Source organism: Carcharodon carcharias, chromosome 29, assembly GCF_017639515.1.
Source record: "Carcharodon carcharias isolate sCarCar2 chromosome 29, sCarCar2.pri, whole genome shotgun sequence".
NCBI lineage: Eukaryota > Metazoa > Chordata > Chondrichthyes > Lamniformes > Lamnidae > Carcharodon > Carcharodon carcharias.
The window spans coordinates 2,568,452-2,586,730 of NC_054495.1; the positions used below are offsets into that span (position 1 = coordinate 2,568,452).

Sequence of the window (18,279 nt, forward strand, 5' to 3'; positions counted from 1 at the left end):
CTTCATAAGCATCACCAGACACACGAAACTTGGCCGATTTAGCGGCCTTTCAGGTTCACGCTGGACAACGGAGCACTGACTGGATATTGATCCCGATGTCCACGTGTGGTGAAGTTCCACGCGAGGTGACAGCACTTACGCACTCAATCATAAAGAGAGCTTCATTAACAGAACATTTCTATCCTTTTTACATGAGCCATTTCCACCCTAAGCCTTCCTTAGTTAAACAGTCATTCAATGCTCTGGCTAAAGCACTCTGACTTTGCAATATGTTATTAAAATTCATCTAAGCTTCCCCAGGCATTATCATAAGATTGTTCTCATAACGCTGTTGATGGCACAGTGTATAACATGTGTGTATAACATGTGTGTAAAACATGTGTGTATAACATGTTTCCTTCCAATGCATTATGCTCTATATATGTGTAATAAAGCAATCGTTAATGGAAAACTGTCTCTTTTGTCACAGTAATAATACAGGCAGGTTTACAGTGAGGGATGTACTGTACAGAGAGCGTTCTAGTGATGTAGAAAGCAAGGAGCAAAATTAGGGTGATCTTTACTCTGTATCTAACCCCGTGCTGTACCTGTCCTGGGAGTGTTTGACGGGGACCGTGTAGTGGGAGCTTTACTCTGTATCGAACCCCGTGCTGTACCTGTCCTGGGAGTGTTTGATGGGCACAGTATAGAGGGATCTTTACTCTGTATCTAACCCTGTGCTGTACCTGTCCTGGGAGTGTTCGATGGGGACAATGTAGAGGGAGCTTTACTCTGTATCTAACCCCATGCTGTACCTGTCCTGGGAGTGTTTGATGGGGACAGTGTGGAGGGAGCTTTACTCTTTATCTAACCCCGTGCTGTACCTGTCCTGGGAGTGTTTGATGGGGACAGTGTAGAGGGAGCTTTACTCTGTATCGAACACCGTGCTGTACCTGTCCTGGGAGTGTTCGATGGGGACAATGTAGAGGGAGCTTTACTCTCTATCTAACCCCATGCTGTACCTGTCCTGGGAGTGTTTGATGGGGACAGTGTAGAGAGAGCTTTACTCTGTATCTAACCCCATGCTGTACCTGTCCTGGGAGTGTTTGATGGGGACAGTGTAGAGAGAGCTTTACTCTGTATCTAACCCCATGCTGTACCTGTCCTGGGAGTATTTGATGGGGACAGTGTAGAGGGAGCTTTACTCTGTATCTAACCCTGTTCCGTACCTGCCCTGGGAGTGTTTGATGGGGACAGTGGAGAGGGAAATGCACTCTGTATCTAACCCAAGCTTTAACCTCGCTGCCTTTTTGTGGAGACCTATGGTTAATGTTGAACTAGGACCATATTTAAATGATCAGCGTAAAGCAGTTAAAATGAAATGAGCTGTTTGAAGCTGACAGAACCTGCAAACTATTGTTGTTACATAATGGCCCTCTCCTTTTTTAAAGGATTATTCCGATTTTGTGCCAAGTTCCCTACTATATGCACAGCCTTGCAAACCCATAATGATTGGACATTTCAACAGCCTCTTCATACCTATCATTTACTCCATTGTGCTATTGCTGGGAGTGTTTGGGAATGGGATGTTGATCTTCATTATTGCCCGATATAAACACTCCCGAACCCTCATGGACACCTTCATTTTTCACTTGGCTGTGGCAGATTTCCTCCTGGTTCTCACGCTCCCGTTCTGGATGACGGAGGCGATCAGCGGCTGGGTCTTTGGCAGCGCCATGTGCAAAATAACCGGCGGCATCTTCGCCCTCAACCTGTACAGCAGCATCCTCTTCCTGGTGTGCATCAGCTTCGACCGCTACATGGCCATCATCCATGCCATCCACATACACCGGAAACGCAAGCCCATGTACATCCACAGTGCCTGCCTCATCGTCTGGGCCTCCTGTGTCCTCCTGGCGGTCATTGACCTGATTTTTCGCGACGTTTACGAGCCCAGCTATTTGGACCTGAAAGCCTGCACGTACTTGTTTGGGGCGGAGAACGCGGAGAGCTGGAAGCTGGCTTTGCGGCTGGTGCACCACTGCCTGGGCTTCTTCTTGCCAGTGGCGGCCATGTTGTATTGCTACTGCATGATCTTCAGGACCCTGTGGCACACCAGCATATTCAAGAGGCAGAAGTCCCTGAAGGTGATCGTCGCCATCGTGGTGGTCTTTGTCGCTTGCTGGCTGCCGTACAACGCCGTGCTCTTTGTCGACACCCTCCAGTCGTTGGGCGCCATCGAAACCCACTGTGCCATGTTGAATATCCTGGACATCAGCCGCACCATCACCCAGAGCCTCGGGCTGGTCCACTCCTGCCTAAACCCTCTGCTTTATGCCTTCATCGGCGTCAAATTCCGCAGGGAGATGCTGAGCGTCTTGGCGGACATTGGCTCCCTGAAGGTGCCCAGACTGATCAGCCGCCAGAGTAGCAGAGAGGGAGGGACCTCCTCGGAGCTCTGAGCGACCCCGTTTCCCAGCTTTCGGGAATTGAGGCCTCCGCCTCCTGCCGGCTTCTACCTCAGTGAGCCCCGTCCCGCTGATCAACAAAACCTCTGCTCAAGCCTTCACGTTTCGCCCTCCGTCAACCTCAGCTTGTCCAAACCTGACCCTCACCGAACCCCATTTACCCATCATCTCCACCCCCCCCGCCATCGTCATTCCCTGACCTACATTGGCTCCCGGACTGGCAACGCCTCCATTTTAAAATTCTCGAGTCCCTTCCCTATCTCTGTAGCCACCTCCAGCCCCGACACCCATCCCTAAATATGTAAAATCCTCCAACCCTTACAACTCTCCCTATTTCTGTAACCTCCTCCAGCCCTACAACCCTCCATAACTCCATAACCTCCTCCAGCCTCTACAACCCTCCTGACCTCTGTAACCTCCTTCAGCCCCACAACCCTTCCTGTCTCTGTAACCTCCTCCAGTCCCTACAACCCTCCCTACCTCTGTAACCTCCTCCAGCCCTACACCCCTCCCTATCTCTGTAACCTCCTCCAGACCCTACAACCCTACCCATCTCTAACCTCCACCAGCCCTACAACCCTCCATAACTCCATAACCTCCTCCAGTCCTTACAACCCTCCCAACCTCTGTAACCTCCTCCAGCCCCTATAGCCCTCCCTATCTCTGTAACCTCCTTCAGCCCCAACAACCCTCCCTATCTCAGTAACCTCCTTCAGCCCCTTCAACCTCCCTATCTCTGTAACCTCCTTCAGCCCCTTCAACCCTCCCTATCTCTGTAACCTCCTCCAGCCCCTAAAATCCTCCGAGATCTCTGCGCTCCTCCAATTCCGGCCTCTTGACCATCCCCCGATTTCCATCGCTCCACCATTGGCGGCCGTGCCTTCAGCTGCCTGGGGCCCTGAGCTCTGGAACTCCTTCCCTAAACCTCTCCACCTCCCCCTCTCTCTCTTTGACCGAGTCTTTGGTCATCTGTCCCTAATATCTCCTTATATGTTTCCCAGTCAAATTTTATTTGATAATCACTCCACTGAAAGTCCTTGGGATATTTTGCAATATTAAAGGTGCAATCCGAATTCAAGTTTTGTCACTGTTATATTTGAATACAATGATTTGTTAACTTTCCTGCTTGCTTTAATGACCGTTAAGCTCTCATTATGAGGCCCAGTTTGCAAAAGACTCATTCAGCGTGTGGGATTGGAGAGAACAGGCCATGAGGTTACTGCATCAAATCTCAGCTGCTTGCACATAAAAACAGTAGAAATTGGAGCAGGAGGGCCATTTGGCCCCTTGAACCTGCTTCTCCATTCACCAAACCCTGGCTGATCTTCTAGCTGAACTCCGCTTTCCAGCCCTAACCCTTATTGCCCAAAAATCAATCGATCTCTGTCTTGAATAGACTCAACGACTGAACATGCCCAGCTCCTTGGGGGAGGGATTTCCATAAATTCACAGCCGTCTGAGTGCAGGAATTTCTCCTGCTCACAGCCGGACACTTATCCTGAGACTGTGACTCCCCCCAGTTCGATGCTCTTTAGCCGGGGGGGCTGGGGAGAACAGCTTCTCAGCGTCGACCCTGTGAAGCGCAAATAGGATTTTATGTCTTTAAAGGAGGTCACCTCATTCTTCTCGAATCCAGGGAATATAAGCCCATTCTATTCAATCTCTCTGCATAGGCAACACTCTTGAAGTGGGAGGATTGGAGGAAACTCCAACAGAACTCCATACCTTTTAACATTTTGATTTTGATAAACAATTCAGAGTGAGTTACTGCAGGGAAATGGAACATTCTCCATTTTACTCCAACCTCTGCACAGCGTTAGATACCAAGTAGGTCTCCCTCTCTACTGTCCCCATCAAACGCTCCCAGGACAGGTACAGCACGGGATTAGATACAGAGTAAAGCTCCCTCTACATTGTCCCCATCAAACACTCCCAGTGCAGGTAGAGCACAGGGTTAGGTACAGAGTAAAGCTCCCTCTACATTGTCCCCATCAAACACTCCCAGGACAGGTACAGCACGGGGTTAGATACAGAGTAAAACTCAATCATTTCCACAATTAACAAATTAATGATTGGCAGAACCAAACACCATTGTCTCAAAAATTGACCAGTCACCATCTGACCAAGGACCATCTTGAGACGTCTGCAGCCTCCTTGCCCCCAGTACCTTTGCACGCGGCACACATGGTCCTGGGACACAAGATGGGAGGAGATGTCAGCTAGAATGTCCCCAGTGGTTGGAGGGTGTAATCACAGCGTGACATGTTTACATGGTTAAATACAGGGAAAATGAGTGTATTTCACACATTATTTATTCTGTGGCTGCAATGACTTTCACTGAGATGGAATGAGAGCCACATTTTAATTCAAAATCCAGCAGACACGGAGACATAGACAGATAGAGGGAACTTCTCTTTCACAAAACTGCAATATTCTGCCAAATGGTTTCCTCCGTGCTGGTGCCACTCTCACGACTTCAGTGGCAACGAATGATGGTACCCTTGGTCTCGATCAGCCAGAGAGTTCCGAGATCGGCCGAAACGTGCCGGAACCTCCTGCCCAAGAAGTGAAGGAGGACCCATTTCGTCCCTTCGGGTTTCGTTGTAGAGATCCCAACTCTGCAGAATAAAGGCACAAGGGTTTCACAATTACAAATAATTCACTTGCCCCTCAGCCAGCCTCCCATGGCATTGCACACGGGGAGTCAGGGCCAAGAGTTTCAAAGGAAGGAAGTTGACTTTCCATAGCGCCGTTCACTCAAGATGTCACAAAACGCTTTACAACTTGACAGTAGCCTCTAATGTAATGTCGGGAAACGTGGCGGCTAATTTACAGAGCAAGATCCCGCAAAAAGCAATGAAATTTGCAACCAGCAGATGTGTTTTTTGGTGATAGTGATGAAGGGGTGAATATTTTCTGCAGTATACCGGGATGAATGCCTCTCTGCTCTTCTTCACAAGCGTGGCTGTGGGATGTTTTACGTCAATCTGAGAGGCAGATGGGCTTCGGTTTATCGTCCAATCAGGAAGACAAGGCGGCACCCTCCCAATACTGATCCTCTGACAGTGCAGCACTCCCTCAGGACTGACCCTCTGTCAGTGCAGCGCTCCCTCAGTACTGACCCTCTGACAGTGCAGCAGTCCCTCAGCACTGATCCTCCGACAGTGCAGCACTCCCTCAGTACTGATCCTCCGACAGTGCAGCACTCCCTCAGTACTGATCCTCCGACAGTGCAGCACTCCCTCAGGACCGACCCTCTGACAGTGCAGCACTCCCTCAGTACTGACCCTCCGACAGTGCAGCACTCCCTCAGTACTGACCCTCCGACAGTGCAGCACTCCCTCAGTACTGATCCTCCGACAGTGCAGCACTCCCTCAGTACTGACCCTCTGACAGTGCAGCGCTCCCTCAGTACCGACCCTCTGACAGTGCAGCACTCCCTCAGTACTGACCCTCCGACAGTGCAGCACTCCCTCAGTACTGACCCTCCGACAGTGCAGCACTCCCTCAGTAATGGCACTGGGATTTTTACTCTCAGTTCTTGGCTGCCGTTACTGAAGTGTCTGGAGTGTGGATACATGTGGATCAGGAGGGAGGCAGGTATGTGTAAATAAAGCCCTTTTTCACAGTCACACTGCACACCATTGTGATCGCACAGGTTGAATGAGGTAGAACCATAGAACTGCAGAAAAGTGACTGTGCAGAAAGAGGCCATTCAGCCCATCATGTCTGCTCCAACCAAAAAAAGGGAAAATGAAACTAGCTGCTCATGTTCATCCTCTTCCCGGCCCCTGGCCCATAGCCTTGCAGGTTCCAGCACTTCAGATGCTGATCCAGGTACAGTTTAAATGAGTTGAGTGTTTCAGCCTCAACCACCAACTGAGGCAGTGAATTCCAGACACCCACCACCCTCTGGGTGGGAAAGCTTTCCCTTATGTCCCCTCTAATCCTTCTACCAATCCCCTTAACTTGTGTGTGTGTGAGTGTGTATGAGAGTTTGCGAGTGTGTGTGTGTGTATGAGAGTTTGCGAGTGTGTGTGTATGAGAGTTTGTGAGTGTGTGTGTATGTATGAGAGTTTGCGAGTGTGTGTGAGTGTGTACGAGAGTTTGTGGGTGTGTGGGTGTGTATGAGAGTTTGCGAGTGTGTGTGTGAGTGTATGAGAGTTTGCGAGTGTGTGTGAGTGTGTATGAGAGTTTGTGAGTGTGTGTGTGTGTGTGTGAGTGTGTATGAGAGTTTGCGAGTGTGTGTGTGTGTGTATGAGAGTTTGCGAGTGTGTGTGTGAGTGTGTATGAGAGTTTGCGAGTGTGTGTGTGTGTGAGAGAGAGTGAGGGAGTGTGTGTGTGTGTGTGTGAGAGAGGGAGTGTGTGTGTGTGTGAAAGAGAGAGAGGGAGTGTGTGTGTGTGAGTGTGAGTGAAACGGAGTGTGTGTATGTGTGAGAGAGAGAGGCAGTGTGTGTGTGTGTGTGTGTGTGTGTGTGAGAGAGAGAGAGGGAGTGTGTGTGTGTGAGTGTGAGTGAGACGGAGTGTGTGTGTGTGTGAGTGAGACGGAGTGTGTGTGTGTGTGAGAGAGAGGGAGTGTGTGTTTGTGTGTCAGAGAGAGGGAGTGGACCATATGCACATTCCTATGAGTTTGACGACGTGAGAGCATTTGATTTCAGTAGGTATGTTTCTTCCCTTAACCTTTCCTTTCTGTGGTCACATGGTGAGGTGTTTCTCATGGACTGACCTGAGTCCTGAGCCAGTCGTCCAGAGAACGTGAATTCAAATCCAACTTCGGCAGGGCTGAGGAATTGAACTCACCCCATCTGGAAATAAGCAATTGGCCTCCGTAGGAGTGACCACGAAGGTATTGGATTGTTGGAAAGAGACAAGTCACTGATGCCCCCTTGGGAAGGGACCGGGCCATCCCTTAAATGAGGTGGGCCTCTGTGTGACTCCAGAGAGGGAGGGAGTGATCTTTAGCAAGCCCCTGCTGTCATCTAGTGAGCCCCAACCCCCCCACCAGCGGTATCAAACCCCCAAGCAGTGGGGCAATGGAGACGGCCCACCCAGCTCTGCCTCATGAGGCAACTCAGGGGTGGGCAATAGATACCAACCCTGCCAATTACTGCCACATCCCAGGAGTAGCTAAAATGCAGGGCGGGGGAGGGGGGGGCAGGGGTGAGGGGGGTGGTGGTGGAATTAAGAAGTTTGCAGATAATACAAAAATGTGTTGATAGCGAGGAAGGAAACTGGAGACGACAGGAAGATGTCAGCGGGCTGGTCTGGTGGGTGGTGGAGTGAAAAGTGGTGTTCAATCCAGAGGAATGAGCCCGGGGAAGGTTTACACACACACGGGGATAGAGGATTAACATTTGGATCGTGAGAGGTGTGGAGGGACAGGGGGGCCTTGGAGTCCACTGACGGTGGCTGGACGGGTAGCTCAGGAGGTTCAGGAGGTGGGTGGGAACTTTATCGTTGATAATCCAAGGCAGAGAATGTGCGGGATTGCACTGTGCAAAGATGCTGGTTAGGCCACGGCTGGAGGGCTGGGCACAGTCTGGTCGCTGGAGGGCAGGGCACAGTCTGGCCACTGGAGGGCAGGGCACAGTCTGGCCACTGGAGGGCAGGGCACAGTCTGGTCACTGGAGGGCAGGGCACAGTCTGGTCACTGGAGGGCAGGGCACAGTCTGGTCACTGGAGCGCTGGGCACAGACTCGTCGCTGGAGGGCTGGGCACAGACTCGTCACTGGAGCGCTGGGCACAGACTCGTCACTGGAGGGCTGGGCACAGTCTGGCCGCTGGGTGGCTGGGCACAGTCTGGCCACTTACTTGCTGTGGGAGAGATGTGATTTCACCGGGGAGGGTGCAAGGGTTCAAGCGTAATCCTTTCACCCAGAGGATGGGAGGCATCTGGAACCCACTCCCTGAGAGGGTGGTCGAAACAGAAATGCCTCAACTCATTTAAAAAAAAACACTTGGGCATGCACTTGGAAAGCTGTAACCCTCCAAGGCTACAGACCAGGAATTCACCAGGGCATCTTCCAACCCCACGACCGCTACCATCTAGAAGGACAAGGGCAGCAGACACATGGGGAACACCACCACCTGCAAGTTCCCCTCCGAGCCACTCACCACCCTGACTTGGAAATATATCGGCTGTTCCTTCACTGTCGCTGGGTCAAAATCCTGGAACTCCCTCCCTAACAGCACGGTGGGTGTACCTACACCACATGGACTGCAGCGGCTCAAGAAGGCAGCTCACCAACCACCTTCTCAAGGGGCAATTAGGGATGGGTAATAAATGCTGGGCCCAGCCAGCGACACCCGCATCCCCGTGAATGAATAGCAAAAAAAAAAACCAAGAGCTGGAAAGCGGGGTTAAATCGGATGGAAGCTTGTCGGCCCATCTGGATACGATGGGCCGAATGGCCTCCTTCCATTCTACAAATGTTTGGTCATTTCTATGATGCTCTGAACCAGAGGGGAAGAAATATCTTCTTACATGTTTATTTTTGGAACAGAGTAACCGGTTTTAGCCAAGACCCTTTGCCCGTGTGCCTTACCTGCGAAAGATCATCCCAGTGTGTCCTATTCCATAGACAGTGCCATCCGTTCCAACCTCAACCATCAAGAATCTGCCAGATACCCTCCGCCAATGCAATCCAATGCAGGCCTTTGGGTGGACGTGCAATCGGCAGTAGATGTAGCCCCTAGCGTTGACGCCCCAGCAAGTCTGGGGTCCACAGGAGTAATACTTCATCTTGCCGTGGATTTGACTGTAAGCTGGGGTGGAAAAGCTGGCTGCTGCGACTGTGGCATTCTTGTTGGAACAAAATATATTGTTGCTTCTGTCAACCCCGGCCACAATCTGATCCCCACCAGCGTCGACTTGCATCAGCAGTCCTGTCAGGAGGAAGCACATTTGGATGAGAGGATTGCATTCTATTGACATCATGATGTCGCATCAGTGAGTTGAAGGTGGGGGTGGAACTCACAGCAAACAGTCCACTTTTACAGAAAACTGAGTCTATTTAATCATCAAACAGAGTCCATTTAAATAGTTCAATCCAACAAACAGTCTACAGTGTCTTTTTATACATCACACCACAGCAAACTGTCTACAGAGTCTATTTAATCTGCACACCACATCAAACAGTCTACAGATTTTATTTAATCATCGCACAACAGCAAACAGCCTATAGAGTCAGCACAGCAAACTGTCTACAGGGTCTATTTAAACAGCACACTACATCAAACATCCTACAGGATCTATTTTAAAAGGGTCTCTGTGAGCTACAGCAAACAGAGCTCATGACTGAAACTGCAGCAAAGCTTCCTGATTAAAGCAACTGATTTGTCCAGCAAAATGCAGGAAGTGGTGGGTAGTTACACAGTATAGATTATGGCCAGGACCGGTGATGCTGTGATGCTCCAGCTCACATTTTTATGATTATAACAATGACCTAACTTCGAATGTTTGATGATTGTGATGTGCTTTGGCTCAAGAAAGGAAGAAAGAACTTGCATTTATATAGTGCCTTACACATCCCAAAGTGTTCCAATTGATTAATTAATTAATTAAGCATCAATTAAGCACTGTCAAACTGTATTCAATGCTGTAATTTAGGAAAGGCAACAGCAAATTTGTGCATAGCAAGCTCCCATGAAAAATGGGACAAATGACAAGAATTGGAAAATTTTGAACAGGTCTTTAAAACCACAGGTCAATCTCTCAAAGGGCACCCTGAAATCAAGATGACATAAAGACCCTTTAAGATATGTAAATGAATTATTAACTAGCTCAGTAATTTTACATGAGTTTAATAGCTTACACAGTCTGGATTTAGAACTGGAGCGGGAGCAAGGGCAGGAATATTTAACCTAAGAACAATCTTCGACAAATATAGAGAAGTAATCAAAAACAGTTTTTATGCCTCATAACTTATGAGAAAGCGTCCAGATGTGCTGATCACCAAAAGCTAACTGATGCGCTGTTGGAATGTGACATTGACAGTAAAGATCTGAGATTTATCCAGAGCCTATATTGGGACCAAATGGCGAACATCAGGCTGGAAGATGAACAATCAGACATGTTTCTAGTGAAGAAAGGAGTACGAGAAGGTTGTGGGCTGTCCCCAAAATTTTTACAGCTGTACACAGGACAGATATTCGGAGAATTAGCTGTAATTACAGGGGGGGGGAAATGGGGGCAAGAATGTAACAAACTTGCGGTGTGCTGACAACACTGTGGTCCTTGCAGAATCAGAAGAGAATATCGTGGGTCATGAAAAATCTAAAAGTTTAGAATATGGATTGTGTAATAGCATCGAAAAGACAAAAAAATAGTGGCGGCTAGAAGGAATAGATTAGAGGAAACTATTGAAGTGAATGGTGTCACGCTGGACCCAAGTAGATAAGTTTGCATATTTCGGACAAATGGTGACAGAAGATGGCAGATGTGATGCTGAAATCAGAAGGAAAGGGCTGGACAGAAGGAATATTGTGAACATGAAAGGTGTGTGTTAATAGCAAGGAAACCCAAGCTTTGTAATGACGGGAAAAACCCATAAGATGCCACATTCTATCCCTCTTCCCGTCTGCTTCAGAAACCTGGGCAATAAATGAAGATTGGTGGAAGAAAATACAGGCCTTTGACATGTGGATGCTAAGATGTGCGCTTAAAAATTCCGCTTACAGACCATAAAGAGAAATGAAGAGGCGCTTGAAATCGGAAGAGCTAAAAGGATCTGCTAAAGAGGGGCATCCAGAAAAGATGGTGCCATTAGATCAGAGCTGGGAAGCTACAGAGATCTCCGCTAGAGGTCAAAGTGCAGGGCAGAAGCAAGAGGGGTCGGCCTGGATGTAGTTGGATGATGGACGTCACAGGGTGGCTGTGGATGAGCTACAGCGGGTGTGCGAGGAGAGTGCAAGGCAGACGAGTGTGACACACCATGACAGCGGATCTCCTCGTAGGTGTAGCCACAAGCAGGATAGGGACAGAGGAGAGCTCTTACCTGCCAATACAGCCCAGGATCCGTCAACCAATCGATAAAATTTTTGGTCCTTGCTAACTCCCCAGACTCCAGCCGCACCCACAGTGACGTGGTTAAGATTCCCTGGCACTCTGGCCCAGGATTCAGCCATTCTGGTGTACACGTTGCCCTCGAAATCTACTGCAAACACCTGACCATTGCTGGCGTCGATTTGTTTCATGCGCCCCCAGACCTGCTTGCAGACGAGAGCTGAAAAGAAAGATAAAGAGAGAGAGAGAGAGAGAGAACGAGAGACGTCACTTGTTAAAGCCCATGTTTCACCATGACAGAGAATGATTCCATACAGATAATGGATTACACATCACCTTGAATGGGTTACACAAACTATATTGTATTCCATAGGAACATGGGACTTGGGTAAGGAGTAGGCCATTCAGCCCTTTGAGCCGACTCTGTCATTCAATAAGATCATGGCTGATCTGGTCCACTTTGCCATCTGCATCCCTCGCCCTCCACCCCCACTATATCCCTTGACCCCCTTGTCAATGAAAAATCTGTCTAACCCAGCCTCGAATAAATTCAATGACCCAGCCTCCACTGCTTTCAGGGGAAGAGAATTCCACAAACTAACAACCCTCTGAGAGAAAAAAAATTCTCCTCGCCTCCATCTTAAATGGTAGGCCTCTTATTCTTAAACTGTGTCCCCTAGTTCAGACTAGTCCTATAAGTGGGAACATCCTCCTATTATCCCACCCTATCAAATCCCCTCAGGATCTTATTTGTTTCAATAAAGTCTCCTCTCATTCTTCTAAACTCCAATGGGTACAGGCCCAACCTGCTCCACCTTTCTTCATAAGTCAAGACCCTCAATCCCAAGAATAGCCCTGTTTCCTTCTACTTTCCTAGAATTTAGAAGATTGAGGGGTGAATTGTTTGAAGTTTTCAAGACATTAAACGCAACTGATAGGGTAGATTGGGAAAAAATATTTCCGCTGCTTGTGGGGTCTAAGGGACATAGTTGAAAATTTAGAGCCAGACTTTCCAGGGGTGAAAGCAGGAAGTGAATAGTACAGACGTGTTTGAGGGGAAGCTAGATAAGCATATGAGGGAGAAGAGAATAGAGGGTTACGATCGAAGATTTAGATGAGGAAGGTTAGGAGGCTTGAGTGGAGCATGGACTGGTTGGGCTGAATGGCCTGTTTCTGTGCCATATCCCCTATGTAGTCTAATGTAAACACACAAGGGGTGGTGCAAATCTGGAACTCTTTTCCCCCAATGGCAATTGATGCTGGGTCAATAGTTAAGTTTTCATCTGAGACTGGGAGGTTTTTGTTAGACACGGGGATGAAGGGACATGGGAGAAAGCTGGGTAGCTGGAGTTAGGCCGCACATCAGCCATGATCTCATCGAACGGCGGATAGGCTCGAGTTCCATGGGATGTGGGGTTGCCGACCCTCCAAGCCATGGAGTCTCCAGGAATTGGAGATTGGCGTCTGGAACAAGGCTGTGAGTGAAAGCGCACGAGAGAAAAATAACACGGGAATTTTAAAAAACAGGGTCAGATTTTCCAGTCAGCGGCAAGTCTGAGGCCTACACTGCTGACCCTGATTGAAACCATGACTTAATCTTTTTGTGTTCAAGTTTTATGGACTTTTTGTCCTGTTTGCAGACGCAGCCGCTAGTGCAGAGAGACATGAGGGGTAGTGACGAGGTGCAGAAACACCAATGCCATGTCCCTTTAATGTCAGCAGCACTACACGTGCCCCTAGAGTCCCAGAAACCTTGCAGTGTTGAGGTGAATGTTTCCTTTCAAGGTGCTTAAGCATTTTTAAACAATTTTTAATCTTGGAAAGATTTTTTAATTGCTTTTATGAGTTTATATAGCCTTCAATTTAACGTAAGTAAATGTGGAAATGTCTTGAATTTAATTTTAAAATAACTACTTAAAATGAAATAAATGGCAAATACATTTTAAAGCATTGTAAATGTGATCTAGTAACATAACTAACAGTTCCTCACCTTTTAAACCATTTAGATTGTTTTTATATGGTTGCTTTAAATTATTTATAACTGGACTCAATAGTTTACATGGTGTTTATTCTATATTTTTATCACTGAACTTAGTGCTGGTTGGTGGGGTGGAGGCTGATGGCCGGGATATGGGGGAATGAGGTAGTGGTGGAGTAGGGAGGGAGTAGTGTGGCGGTGGGATTGTGGGTTAGGATGGAGGTGTGAGGTGAAGGTGGGGAGGCAGGGTGGAAGGAGGGGTGTTGGATTGCATGGAGGGATGGGGGGTTGATGGTTGTGATGGGGTGGAGTGGGGTTGGGAGATAGGGGTCAGAGTTTGGATAGTGGGGGTTGAGGTGAGGTGGAGGGGTTGTTCTATAAGTTTGCTTTTGAATACATTTAGTCTTAGATATAAGCCTCCCAATAGGTCTTCCACTGTAAGTTGTTAATTGAATCCAAGCCAGTTGGTTAAGTAAAACCAAGACACAGAGCTGTTCTTTAATGAGAGATTTTATTGACTTTTGTTCAGTCCCACGCCTCTCCTTCCAACGCCCAGTGCCCCCGCTGTCCCCTATTTATACTCTTTGCTAATAGAATCCAAGCCGGTTGATGAAGTCAAAACCAAAACACAGCTCTTCTTTAATGAGAGATTTTATTGGCTTTGTTCAGTCCCATACCTCTCTTTCCAACACCCAACACCCTAGTTATACACGCTCAAAGTACTTAATTAAACAATGTGTATCCTAACAAAATAATTAACATACCATTAAAATAAATCACTTCCCACTCTGGTACTGCACTGGAGATCAATGTGTATGTATGACTCTCTCAACCATCGCCGCTATTCCAATTGGAAGACTCAGGTCGTGACACTTTTCTTTCCTCATATTTTTCCGAACACTTTTGTTCATTAGTAATAATAGCAGTTGAGGGTCATCCAATCGGGTGACAAAGAGTCAGCTCGCTTCCAACCGGGTGGAGGGAGGGTGAGGATTGACATGCTGGGTGATCAATAGTGGGAGGTTGGGGGCGGAGCAGTTGAGGGGGGGTGGGGGGCGGGGGGTGGTGTCATGTGATAGGACCGCCATGAGTGCCTCCAGCCAGAATGACAACTCTGACACCAGGTGACACCAAGTTAGGGCAAAATGGCTTAAGGCAGTTAAAGTAGTTACGGTAGTTGTGTTTTGTCACAGGGCAGTTTTCAGGCATTAAAGGTCATAAAACCAAGATAATCGTTCCGATAAAAAACAAAATACCCTTTTAGATGCCGAAGGCTTAGGAAATAGTGGGGTGGGGGGGTGTTGGTGTGCAGAGTCTGTCAGGTGTAAGGAGGCCGTAACTAACACCTCAATCCATTTCCCCCAATGTTCTCGCCAAATAATTGGTGAACAGCTGGACGATATTCCTGAGGCAAATACTACAGTGAGGAGAATGTGTAGAGTTTTCAGGAGAGAGAGAGAAGCGGAGGTGAGAGACAGATTGAGGGTGGAATTTTCCTGGATTTGCACTAAGTGTGGGAGCAGGTGGGTAAAACTGTACCCGTCAGCCGCCATGGCGTGCTTTCACTCCTTGTCATCCCGAACTCGCCTCCTTGTCTATCCGCTCCCGGGAAACACGCCGTTTCCATGGCGAGGAGGGCTCTCATTTACCCGCCAGGGGCCATGTTTAAGGTCCAGCCACAAGCACAGAGCTCATCGCCTCCAGCTCCACCACCGCTGCCCGGGAGACATGGCTGGCAAAGGGAATAAGACTGCAGCCCCACCACCCCACCCCCACCACCAGCTTCAACAACGGGTCCCCCGAGCGACTGCTGGATGCCGTGGAGACCTGTCGGGATGTCCCGTACCCCCCACTCTGGCCGCAGGATGGGCAGCAATGTCACCAACCTGGGCTTGGAAGGCGGTGGCAGTGGTGGTCAGTGCCAAAGCCCTTCAGAAGACGACAGCCGCCCAGTGCCCCAAGAGGATGAATGATCTCCTCCGTTCCGCCAGGGTAAGTCACTCTTTTCATCACTCCCAACTCGCACACTCACAAACCCCATCACACACCCACAGGGCCCTCACTCACTGCTGGTGCAAGGGACATCACCATTCGCTCTCTCACGCTCACCATCGTTGTCCCCATCCTGTCCATGGGGCCACTCACCACCCACACAGGCCAGGCATACTTATCCTCTGGCCCGGCAGGTGTCCTGCTTGCACTCTCTCCATCTCTCTCCATGCAGGACACACGGGCACAGGTCAAGAGAGAGAGAGAGAGAGAGGTCGCAGACCAATGGGGGACTGCCCGAAATCAAGGTCCTCACGGACTTTGAAAACAGAGCCATCCAGCTGTCCGGTGAGGACCTGGACCGGTCCTGTGCTGACGGTGAGATCGGTGCTGCTCTACCAAGTGAGGATCCAGCAGTGCAGCATCCATCAGCTAACCATGTCAGCGAGTGATGTGTCCCCTTTCACAGGCCACTGCCATGCACTAATCACCCCACCTTGCTTCCGCAGGCACATCTGGGAAACATCCAACAGAGTCCATGACCCTGAGCCTCCACTCAAGGCCTGAAGAAACCTCTGAAGAGGAATCTGAAGGTACCCTCCCTGAAGTCCCATCACAGCGCTCACCCACACCCTCTACCAGCGCAGAGACACACACCTCGGTGGGACCTAGCTTTAGAGTAGCCCTGGGATCACAATCTGGTGAGCACATTGCACTGTCTGACCCACAGCAGGTGGAGGCAGGGACTTTCCAGGCGTCTGGCATTCAGAGGACTGCTGGAGACCTGAACGTTGCTGAGTCTGAGTCAGATGATGAGCCTCTGGATTCAGTCATGTCACAGTTGCTGGAGCTGCAAAGGCAAACACGGGATCATCAGGAAGGGATGTCCACTGCACTCCTCAGATTGCAAGGCACGATGGAGGAGTCTGTCTGCCTTCAGTCTGAGGTGATAGCGACGGCATGCCAATGCATCAAGGTCAACACTGGTAGGATGGCGGCTTTCATGGAGACCTTAGTCTAGGACGTCACTCCTGCACTGCTGCGCAGGCTCAACTCCATCGCTGATGCCATAGTTGGCCTCCAACAGTGTGCACATGAGAGGGGTGCTGGGCAACTATATCTCACTCCAGCTCCCCCTGCACCTCAAGGAGTCAGCCAGGGGCCCTTGGCCACCCATCAGGAGGAGGATCAGCAGCTGCACACACCGGGACCATCCACCCCATCCTTTCCACACAAGAGGCAGGTGTCTCAGTCCAGGGCCTTATCCCTGTGCTCTGTGCAGCCTTCAGACCCCAGTGATGGTCCAGCCTCACACTCCCTGGAAACATTACTGATGCCTGCACCTCGGCGGTGCTGGTCATTGCTGCCAGAATGTAGTGGGCAGGTGCCATAGAGTTCCCTCATTCTCTCAATGTGCCCTCAGCACCTTTAAGGAGGGTTTGGTCCCCATCACACCAGCATCTGTGACCAATGATACTGTGCACCAGCTCCTGAAGGGCTCAGGTGCTGAAGGCGGACAAATGCTTCTAAAGTTTCTTGGCTGCGTCTCTCTGATATGACACAGATCATGGAGTGTAAGCGAGCTGCCCTCAGCCAGACAGGAGTCAGACATTCTCCGAGGCTATATGAAGATTAATGGAGTGGCCTCACTGCACGTCATCATCATCCTCCTGCAATCGTGCGACTATTAGGGCCTCCACTGCATCTCCATGACAGGGGCATTGTCAGAGGGTATTCGCACTGTCATAAGCCAGACTAGAGTCAAACATTCACAAATGCGCTGTGAGGATCTACAGGGACACCTCACCACATGTCGTCATCATCCTCCACAAATCTGGCAGCTCTGAGGGCCTCTTGAGTGTGCCTGCCTCATTTAGCCAGTGCGAGAGCCTCATCCCGTCACTGTTTCCTCCGAGGACCACCTCACCCTCATCCCCGTCAGCGTCATCCTCATCGGAGGAGATGTGCAGCTCCCTCCATCTCCTCCTCAGCCAGCTCCTCTCCCCATTGCAGCGCCAGGTTGTAAAAGGCACAGCAGACGATGATGATGCGTGACACCCTCTGCGGACTGTATTGCAGGGCTCCACCAGGCCGGTCCAGGCACTGGAACCACATCTTCAGCAGCTCGATGGTCACCTCCACCAAGTTGCGAGCTGCAGCATGAGCCTCATTATCCTGTCGCTCTGCTGCAGTCTGAGGCTGCCGCATGGATGTAGTCAGCCACGGCCCCTGCGGGTAGCCCTTGTCCCTGAGGAGCCAACCTTGCAGCCTCTGTGGGCCCTAGAAGACTCCAGGGATGGGTGACCAACTGAGGGTGTAGGAGTCGTGGACACTCCCTGGAAACCGTGCGCACGCCTGCAGTTGTTTCTGGTGGTCACACACCAGCTGCACATTCTGAGTGTGGTTGATGTAGTCCACTGTGTGTAACAACAGAGACATGAGCGCCACATAGTGCAGTCCATCGCACTCTGCACCTGTGGGAATCCCGAGATCAGGGTGAATCCAATGGCCCTCGCATCCTGGCTGTCCCGGTCCCAGGCTAATTGCACAAAATTGTGTGCCCTTGACAAGATGGCATCCGTGACCTCGTGGATGCATTTGTGGGTGGCGGCTTGTGATACCCCACAGAGGTCACCTGTGGAGCCCTGAAAAGAGCCACTGACATAGAAATTGAGCACCGCGGTCACTCTCACAGCCACTGGCAGTGGATGCCCTCCACGTCCCCTTGGCACCAAGCCCTGCAGTAAGTGGCAGATGTGAGTGACCAGGTCACTGGACATGCGCAGTCATCATCCTCCACAAATCTGGTTCTCAGTCATCTGCAGGGATAACAGGCAGTCGATAGACCCTGGGTCTCGCTA

The 18,279-nt window shown here is 49.8% G+C and overlaps 2 protein-coding genes across 2 annotated transcripts; one reads left to right on the forward strand and one right to left on the reverse strand.

Annotated features, from left to right (window-relative positions):
* The first annotated feature begins 95 nt into the window (after window positions 1–95).
* On the forward strand, window positions 96–2,877 carry LOC121270997 (C-X-C chemokine receptor type 3-2-like). Its single transcript, XM_041176683.1, has 2 exons — window positions 96–125; window positions 1,431–2,877. The coding sequence occupies exons 1-2, from the start codon at window positions 96–98 to the stop codon at window positions 2,439–2,441; spliced, it is 1,041 nt and encodes a 346-aa protein (XP_041032617.1). The 3' UTR covers window positions 2,442–2,877.
* Window positions 2,878–4,915: 2,038 nt separating this feature from the next.
* LOC121270998 (fish-egg lectin-like) lies at window positions 4,916–15,056 on the reverse strand. Its single transcript, XM_041176684.1, has 5 exons — window positions 14,969–15,056; window positions 11,444–11,671; window positions 8,993–9,332; window positions 7,174–7,252; window positions 4,916–5,065 (listed from the first exon to the last, which is right to left on the reverse strand). The coding sequence occupies exons 1-5, from the start codon at window positions 15,054–15,056 to the stop codon at window positions 4,916–4,918; spliced, it is 885 nt and encodes a 294-aa protein (XP_041032618.1).
* Between the last annotated feature and the right edge of the window lie 3,223 nt (window positions 15,057–18,279).